The following is a 9,844-nucleotide window of genomic DNA, read 5'->3' as shown; positions in this document are numbered from 1 at the left end:
TGTCTCAGTATTTCTGATGTTAGGAATCAGAAATCAAGTACTTGGGAGGGCCACTCTCTCTCCCTCTCTCTCTTTCAGCTCTAGGATAACATCCTTCCTTGCTGCTTCTAGCTTTTGGTGTCTGCCAGCAATACTTCTTCCTTAGCTTATAGATGCACTGCTGCAGCAACACGGTTGCTTTCTGCCCTTTGTGTGTGCACATTGTCTTTCATCTGTGTGTGTCTGTGTCCAAACTTCCTTTTTATAATGACAACAGTCATATTGTAAATAAGGTCACATTCTGAGAGACTGGGGTTAGGACAACATATTTTTTGGAGGGAGGGAGGATTGGGACATAATTTTGCCCATAACAACTACCTATTTTTTAAAATTAGGTTTATATACTTGGTTTTCCACTGAGAGTTTAATTTTTATAAGCTTATTTTAAAGTGTTTTTTAATATTTAAGGTTGGTATATGTTATTATAACATTAATAACAAAAATTAGTAATAGTTTTCACTTTGCTATTTGGTATAAACTTAATCTTTTGTTTTTAAAAGCCTTAACAAATTAGTCATTTACGTTATTTGGAGGGAAGTGGATGGAGTCTCCCTGTGTTGACCAGGCTGGGCCCAAGTTCCTGGACTCAAGGGATCCTCCTGCCTCAGTCTCTTGAGTAGCTAGGACTATAGGTATGTGTCACTGTGCCTAACAGGCATTAATCTATATTGATCTTTTTCTTTTACTTCTATAATATAGAGTGTAAAAAAAACCTTTTCTTAACCACCTGAGAGATGAACGGTGGTTTTATTCTTTATATTTAATTGTTTGTCCTTTCTGGCATTTCTTTTGATAAGTTGTGTGGAAAAAGTATTTATCTTCCTCTTTTCCTCCCTCCTACCACTTGCTCTCTCTCTCTCTCTTTCTTCCTGATTTCAAATAGATTTTCTACCATTTTAAAACTTGTCTCTCAGCCTGATAACAGAGGTTACTTCTTGAGAACATGTTTCTCTAGTCATGATTGTGTGTACACACACACACACACGCACACACACACAGAGGAGAGCAGTGTTACAGTACTGGAGATTGGGGGATAACCACAGACAAGACTGAGGGGAAAAGTGTGTCGTGATCATCTCTCAGTTTAAGCCTGAAAGGAATCTAAACATTTTTTAACTACGGAAAACCCCATTTCCCTGGGGCCCACTTCCTCTGCAATGTATGGTCTTTCTGAGGGCTGCCTTTACATCACAATTCCTCAGACAGTAAATGATGGGGTTGAGGAGTGGAACGATGACAGTGTAGAGAACAGATACCACTTTGTTGGAATTGTAGGCATACATGAGTTTGGGACGGGCATAGGTGAAAAGGGTTGTGGAATAGAAGAGAATTACAACAGTCAGATGGGAGGCACAGGTGGAGAATGCCTTTTGGCGACCCTGAGCAGAAGGGATCCTGAGGATGGTGGCAAGGATAGCAGCATAGGATGCCACCACAACACAAAGAGGAATAGCAATGACCATGAGGGCCAAGAAGAAGTCCACCAGCTCAGCCTGTGAGGAGTCCTCACAGCAGACGTTAAGGAGTGGAGAGATATCACAAAAGTAGTGATTGATCTGAGGCGTGCCACAGTAGTGAAGTTGTGCTATAAAAACCATCTTAATCATGGCAGTCATGAGTCCACAGAACCAGCATCCTCCAGCCAGTGTGCTACAGAGCTGGTTGGTCATGATGACTGGGTAGCGTAGTGGATTACAAATGGCTACATAGCGGTCAAGGGCCATGACAGCAAGAAGGATGTACTCAGTGCAGACAAAGGTCACAAAAAAGTAAAGTTGAGTCATGCAACCATTGAAGGAAATACTCTTGTCATGACTGAGGAAGTCAGCAAGCATCTTGGGGCTGATGACTGTGACATACCACATCTCCAGGAAGGAGAGTTGGCTCAGGAAGAAGTACATGGGCTTATGTAGCTGCCCATCACTGTGGATAGCTAAGATGATAAGAAGATTCTCCAGCAGCGTCAGCAAGTAGGTTACCAGGAAAATGGAGAAAAGGAGAAGCTGGAAGGCTGGTCGTGTTGGAAACCCCAGAAGAATGAAATGTGTTGTCACTGTACGATTATCTACTTCCAGAATTATGGTGGTCATGACTGGCTGTGGGCACAGGCAAAGTCAGTTCCTTCCATGACACAAGCTCTAGTCTATGGTTATTTGTATTGATAGAGCCCACCACCAGCAAATTTATCACAACAGGAGGTCTCTGCTTTTTTATCTTACTGTCTCTTGAATTATGGTGAGAACCAAAGCTTTTGAGAAAAGGGAGCTTATATTTTAACTTGTTTTCAAATGTTCTCAAGAGCAGTAACTTGTCCAAGGTCATACAAAATAGAGATTATAACTTTCTAAATCCTAATTCTGTACTTTGCCAATATATCACTTTTGGGCACACAAAAAAAATGGTCTCCAGACCACCCTTTCACTACAGGCAAAACATCCCCATCTACTGAATATGGAGAGGAGGAAGAAGGCCCAATTACCCACTCTCTAGGAGCAATTTGTGTGACTCTGCTGTGGTTGCATGACCCCACCTATCTGTAAAATGCAGAGAATTTTCCTGCTTTTTCTAACAAGGTGCTTAAGCTTGAATGAAGCAATAGTTGAGCCCACCCATAGGACTAACGGCAAAATCAGGTTTGATGCAATTATTCACCAGCTTTTCAGAGAGCAAACCTGATTGGATAACTTGAAGGATAATATTTTCTTCAATACAATCCATTGTATAAAATGCTTGCTTAGGAGTTTGACAAAAGTGCATTCAAATCCAACTTTTGTCTTCATATAGCTAAGTGAGAATACCACATAATCTTTTAGAATACTAGTTACTTTATTTATAAAATGGGGATAATACAATGGGGTTCACATTTTGTGAACATCAAATGGGATTTAGAGTTTAAATTCAGTTCCTGTGATATATGCTGTTACCTTTCCAGGCTACTCTACTTACCCCCACATACATAGCTCCTCCTCCTTTTAAAACAACACACACTCTACCCCACACACAGAACTTCCCCCACCCCAACTTCGACCTCTGCCGAAAACAGCAAAAAACTGGGGCAAACAGCAGCCATTGTTAATGAGAAAAGGGAGAGGACTGTGGGACTTTTCCAAGGGTGCTAAATTAAAAAACCATAATCTGTTGGGAGTAATAGCAGAGAAAACGAGCAAATTAGTGACTCTTCTGCATTTCTGTTCATTAATTTCGCAAAATGTGTTACCTCTTTTTGTGTTAGGCTGAGAATCATTCCCAAACCTAGTGATACTAAACACCTTCCCATTTCAAGTCTCGCTCTGTGTCCTGTTGCTTCCATTCTCTTTTCTGCTCTTCTCCAGAGCCACTTTCACTCTTGCTCCCCATTTCTCAACAGCTCAATTTTATGGTGTAAATGTGTAGGACAACTAGGAAAGGGTTTTTTTTAAATTCCTAAGGAAGGACCATGAGGTGAAAGAGTCGGAAAGCTACTGCCCACGCTATCCATTTCCTCTTCCCACTTAGATTTCAGCTTTAGAATCCTGAAAGAAAGGCAGAATAGAAAGGCAGGATTATTCCTTGTTAGAGAGGGAAATGGACACAGATAACCCAGAAAAGGCAGATAATATATTACAGTGTAAATGCAAATAATTTTCTTTTCTGTTGGAATACAGTTCCTGAGAAACACACTCAAACACAAACACACTCACGGTCAACACAAAACCTGTCCTTGCTCACCACAGCGTGGTATTCATCAGGCAGTGTGGGAGTGGGACTTACAAGCAAGTCCCATCATGAACCTCCTAATCTTTTTCTTCATCCTGATTAAAAAAAAAAATCTTTGAGTCCAAAAATTCAAACCAACTTAAAATCTATTCGTGAAGAGTGTAGGCCAGACTCCATCTTGCTCTCTCTTACTACATCACCATCCTTTTCAATGAATTGATGAAATGAACATGTTTCTAGCTATTGAAGGTAGTATTACTATTTGGGAGGCACTTTTTTGGTTCATAGTAATAGGATATAAGTCTCCAGAGTCATGACCTTGGGCTTAATCTTTGTGTCTATTTTTTTTTTTTTAATATTCTAGAAAACCACAGGCAAGACATTATACCCTAATGTCATCTTTCCTTGGGACCACCCACAGTGTCCTGTAGAAGATGCCTAGCCTAAAAAGCATAGTTAGAATAATTCTACTAAATAATGCAATATATTCTCCATTCCTTTGCAATAGATATTGTCATTCTTAGGGTAGTTGCTTCAGACGTGAAGCTGGAAATAAAAACAACTAATTTAATTTTAAGAATAAGTAAATAAAGTGGGGGATATTTTCACAGAGCTATGCATTTATTCATTCTTCCTCTAATTCCAGCAGAGTCCAGATGAAGCTCCACAAAGTAAAAATACAAAGAAATAAAAAGGAAAGGGAGTATACAGTATTATATAAAGAACATCTGATTAAGCAGCTTTATCATTTGAGCATGGAATTTAGCTTTGAGGTCTCTAGCAGTCAAGTAGAAGAGGAAAACAATTCAAAGTACAATATGCTCTCATTCAAGTTTCAAAATTATTCACACATATGTATATACAGAATTATATTTTGATAAATGTGAAAGTTAATGTATGAAGAGGTAGAGTGCTTTATCAAAAGGCACATACATTGTAGATATAGTAAGGGTCTAGATTTCCTAATTCCTAAAACTAGCCATAAATTTCTAGGGCTAGATTGTCTGGGTCACCTCCTAATGCCTTCTAAGACTGTTGAGACAGTCCATTGGGCAGGCTTGTGAGGAAGAGAGCAAGGCTCACAGAGTTAACAGCCTTCCTTCCAGTGGAGGTTTTATAGCAACTGGATTCTGAGGAGGCTCTGCTGAATATATGGAAGCATCTTTACTGCCAGATGGTAACTCACATTTGTGTATGTGAAAGCACATTCACATCATTCTATCTGATCTTCGCCATCGTGGAGTTAGCACCAATGTCACAGTGCTGACTTCACGCGAAGATACTAAATGTCTAGCTGAGTGGTACACAGCTAAGTTGCTTAATGGCAGAATTGGAATTAAACAGCAAATTTATTTTTTTATAATCCACTGATTTTTGTGTATGAGTATGTAGAGAATGATCTATGAACTGGGTGAGGCTTTTTTTTTTCTTCAGAGAATTAAATTGTACCTTTAAAAATAGTTTTAATGGCACTCTGCAAGGAATGAAAATTTAAGGAGAATCAAAGGGCCAGGCTGAGAGCCAAGAGCCAGTCGAAGGTTCCGGTACTCTGGATCTCAACCATATTACCTAGCAGCAGGTTAGACCATCTCACTTTTTCTTGTAGCCAACTGTCAGTTATGCATTGTGGACTTGTCTCATGAAATAATAGCATTTTAAAACCAGCGGTATTTTAATTAAAACATTTTTTTCCTCAGATAAGGAAATCCCAGAGTGATTTAAGTGATTTTTCTCTAAGTTTAAACAACTATATAGTGGCACAGTAATAATTTATTAATGATTACATTTTAGTCCCTGGCAAGCTTTAATCCTCAATTGTCTTATACAATTCATTCAATTTAATTCCTTCTATGGCTCGCTGTTATCTTACACACTTCATTCAAATTAATTCCTTATCTGACCCAATTATTATTAGCTCAAGAAGGACAAATCACCTTAAGTTTTAGCCTGATTTGAATAGAATCATAAAAGTTAATGCGAGTCTTACAACTATGATTTTCTCAAAAATATATTTTTTAGCTTTCACAATTGCTTGCCCATTGTATTAATCATGTACACACACACACACACAAACACACACACACACATTGCTAAGCAAGTAGAATGAGATCCTTCAGCTCTAGAAACACAGCACTGTAGGACTGCAAAGAACCTGAGAGGTAACATGATTTAGCTCCCTACCACATTTGTGAATCACCAATGTATAGATGCAAGTATACACCCAGACTTTGCTTGACTTTTTCCAGGAATGGAAATCCAGTATCTATAAAACTAGCCGTACTTTAAATAAGAGAAACTTTTGATTTGGGAGGTGGAAGGCTTTCTCTTCTGAACCCCAATGCACCCACATTCATAGGTCCTGGTTCTGTTTCTGAAAGTAAGTCTCGCCACCTTCTCAAAGGATAGACTTCACTGTTTGAAAATAGCCATAAGGTCCTTTAAACCTCCAATTCCCGCCCTCCACCCCTATTACCCCTGTCTCATCATGTCTCTCCTTTTTTAGATTAAGCCACTCAATTTCCATATATATGTATAGAGAATATATATATATATACACACACACACATATCCAGGTTATCAGTTCCCTGAAGATTGTGATCATCCTCTTTGGATGATTCCAGCTTAACTGGGACATTTAATGGGGACAAATGTCACCAGGCTATGGAAAATACAATTGGTATTTAAGGCTTAGTTTCACTCTGGAATCAGAAAATAAGAATATCTTCTTTTTCCCCCTTGAACCTTCCACCAGAAAGTACCAAGAGGCTCTCTTTCTGATTTCCCAGGGAGGGTGGATGTGACCTTTTCCACAGCTAGTGGGCAATGAGCCCAGGATAATAATGGGTCTAGGAAATGACCTGCTCTGTTGTTTGTGGGAAAATGAGGTATAGGGAAGAAAATGTATGACGTCAAATTGCTCCTGGTAATGGAGGCATTTTAAAAATTGCCATACAAGCTCTGTGGGGATTGGTTTGGCCAAACAGAGGGTCTCAGAAGTCTTCAAAACTGGAACATAGGTAGTGAAAGAAATAATGGAGCAATCACTTGTGCTCAATCTGATCTTCTACTAATTCCTGCAGGGAAGTGAGAAAAAAAATTGTAGATTAGCCAGAGGTGGACATATCAGTCTTGGACCCTCAATAGTAAGGCATTTGCTAAAGTGTAGGAACACATTCTTACTCCTTCAAATAAGTTTTAAAGGGATACAATTCTAATCCAGCTCCCTTTTCCTAGGCCCTTTCAGGAACAAATATGCTTCAGGGTGATATGTGTAACAGCTCCTAGGTTTGTGGTAGGACAGAATGCCTTGCTGCTTTGTAGTGAGTCCCTCTGCACCTCTCTGTTTCTACTGTGAGTTGGCTTTGAAGACTTTAGCAAAAAAATATCTATTTCATATCCCTGATCCTCTATACTTTATAACTTTCCAAAACCATGACTTGTATTTTGAAATAATTTAATTTCCATCTAGGTCCTTTGGGAAAAGTGGCTTAATTTCTATAGGTCTCATTTGGGTATGATTAATCTTTGCAGTTTATTTCAGGATTTCAAGTTGAAAACAAATGTGGTCACATAATGTGTTGCATCTTTTTGACTAACCAGGACAACAGAAAGGGAATTTTTCTTGCTCTATGGCACTATCACTAGAAATTCTAGTGTTCTATAGCACTGTAGGATGACTGTAGTTAACAATAAAATGAAACATAGTTTCAAATCGCTAGAAGGAGGATATTGAAAGTTCCCAACACTAAGAAATTGTCAGTGTTTGAGATGATGAATATGCAAATTATTCTGATTTGATCATGGTTCATTATATGGATCAAAACATCACTATATACCCCACAAATATATACAATTATATATATACATATTAATTAAAAATAAAAGAAAAAATATAGCAGGAGTAATATTATAAGCCATCTGACTCTCCAGACATCATTTTGTTTGTCAGTCCCTGCTCTTATTTAACATAAAAGCACACATGCTTGCTCACATACCTATGTTCTATCCACCCCTTCTCGCATACACATGTTCATTCATCTACACTGGTCCATTAATTCCATCCTCTATGCTACTTTCTCTTTTTGTGTCCCTTATGTCAGAGTATATTTGGAATCTGTGCTTTGAAAGGCAGAGTCGTGCAGATGCATTAAGTTGAGGCATCTTCAGAACAGACCTTTGGGAAATTTTCATACTCAGGCCTATTTCACCTAGAGTAAGTTATCACAGTAGAGTCTTAAAATGACGTGAGAATCCGTATTACACTATATTTCTGAATCCTTAACATATTTCATATGGCTACATATACACAGATGCTGAAAAAAATCTTTGCGGAACTGGAATTAATCTATGTATATACTAAATTCCTCTCCATCTATAACTTGTGTCGCTACCCATTATAGGCTTAAAAATGACAAACTATCTTTAAAAATCAATAAAATAAAATTTTGGATGAATCAGTAATTTACATACAATTTACCTTCAATTATTCCCTACTTTCCTTCATAAAAATAAATAATTAAAAGATGGCTAAATTCACTTTTGGAAATATCTGAGAGTCTTTTTTCAACTCACCATTTTCTCAGGAATGTAACCCTTTTCCTACCTAGCTTTATCAAGGATGGCCAGCTTGCGCTGAGAAAAGAGAAGAAATCATGTAGACCAAGAGAAGGAGAACAACGTACATAAGCCTAGAGAGTTTCTGGGCAAGTCTGGTCATGTCTCTGCTTGAAGAAGGCACAGAATGGAGCTATTTGTGCTTCTGCCTGCTTTCAAGCTATTGGAGGAGACAAACCCACTCCCTTCTATCCACAAAGGACCTCCCAAGAGACACAGCCTTCAGGAATATATTTGGCATTTCCAGGGCTCAAGGGGATCCTGGGAGGATATTAAGAAGAGCTAGCAAGCTAAGTGGAGTCTCCAGGCACAAAAGAGACCTTAGACTGGCTGGAAGTACACTGCCTGTCCTCCCCGATGAGGCGGGAAGAGGAAGGTGGAGAGGGGAAATGTGTGTGCGTGTGTGTGTGTGTGTGTGTGTGTGTGCGTCCTTTTTCTGAGGAGCAATCTCACAAATAATGTCCTCCAGAAAAAGACAGTGTAATTCAGAAAATAATGGTAAGTACCCTTCCTTATTTGGGGACCCAAGTGTATGAGCACATGCACGTTTGCAAACTCCAAACACACTCAGGTATTGTGCTTATAAGTATACACAGAAGTAACTGTAATGCATCAGTAACTCAGTAGATGTGAACGATGAATATACTGCATTCAGGTGATATATGTATTTTTAAAAAAGAGTAAGAACATGCTATGTATTTACTCTTATTATCTATAATCAGTACACATTCAGAAGCATACAGATGCTCAGAGAATGTAGATGACAATAAGATTATATGGAAAACAATCTGGCATGGAAATTGGACAGTTATCTCTTTAGGTATATATGTTGCTTCCTGGGTTTGGATACCTGCACATCCAGGATAATTAGCTTGAGAACCACAGACCTAGGACTACAGTAGAAAGTGAGCAGGCTCTGTTGGGTTTTGATATGCACTACTATGAAGGATGTTGACCATTGCAGGGAATTGTGCTTTTCTGGAGTTGGGAAAGATGAAAACTAGCCAAAAAAGAATAACATCTCCCAATAAAAAATTAAGCTCTTTATTTTAAAATAACAGAATTCCCCCAAGGAAAATAGTGAAACCCTTCAGATTCCAAAGGGCCTAGTTCATATTTTTAGGAGTAACCACTCTTTACTCCTCACCATTTTTCAATTTGATAAAAAATTTTAAAAGGAAATTTTTTCCCATAGAAAACTGGGATAACACTTCATTTATTTCCAGGCAGTCTCTTAGCTCATTACTGGTTCTTTGGTGACATTCTGTGTTACCATTCTATAGGAATCTGACCATTCATTCAATAAATATGTATTGAGTACCTTCTAAGTGTCAGGAGCCATTCTGGTCACATGTCACTACTCTTTTCAAATAGTTTTACTGTAATAGTTTTGTTCAGCCCTTAGGAATTTGATGACAGACTTCAAGAACAAGAACCTCTTCTGATAACAGAGGAGGTTCAAACTGAGTGATATTAAACCTCTGTTTTCTATTTA

At 38.5% G+C, this 9,844-nt stretch overlaps 1 protein-coding gene across 1 annotated transcript; it reads right to left on the bottom strand.

Annotated features, from left to right (window-relative positions):
- Window positions 1–1,151: 1,151 nt before the first annotated feature.
- LOC104657386 (olfactory receptor 6Y1) lies at window positions 1,152–2,129 on the bottom strand. The gene has a single exon (XM_010357169.2). The coding sequence runs from the start codon at window positions 2,127–2,129 to the stop codon at window positions 1,152–1,154; it is 978 nt and encodes a 325-aa protein (XP_010355471.2).
- Window positions 2,130–9,844: the final 7,715 nt, after the last annotated feature.

The sequence above is a fragment of the Rhinopithecus roxellana genome, chromosome 8 (genome assembly GCF_007565055.1).
Source record: "Rhinopithecus roxellana isolate Shanxi Qingling chromosome 8, ASM756505v1, whole genome shotgun sequence".
Classification (NCBI taxonomy): Eukaryota; Metazoa; Chordata; class Mammalia; order Primates; family Cercopithecidae; genus Rhinopithecus; species Rhinopithecus roxellana.
This window is presented reverse-complemented; position numbering and strand designations above follow the sequence as displayed.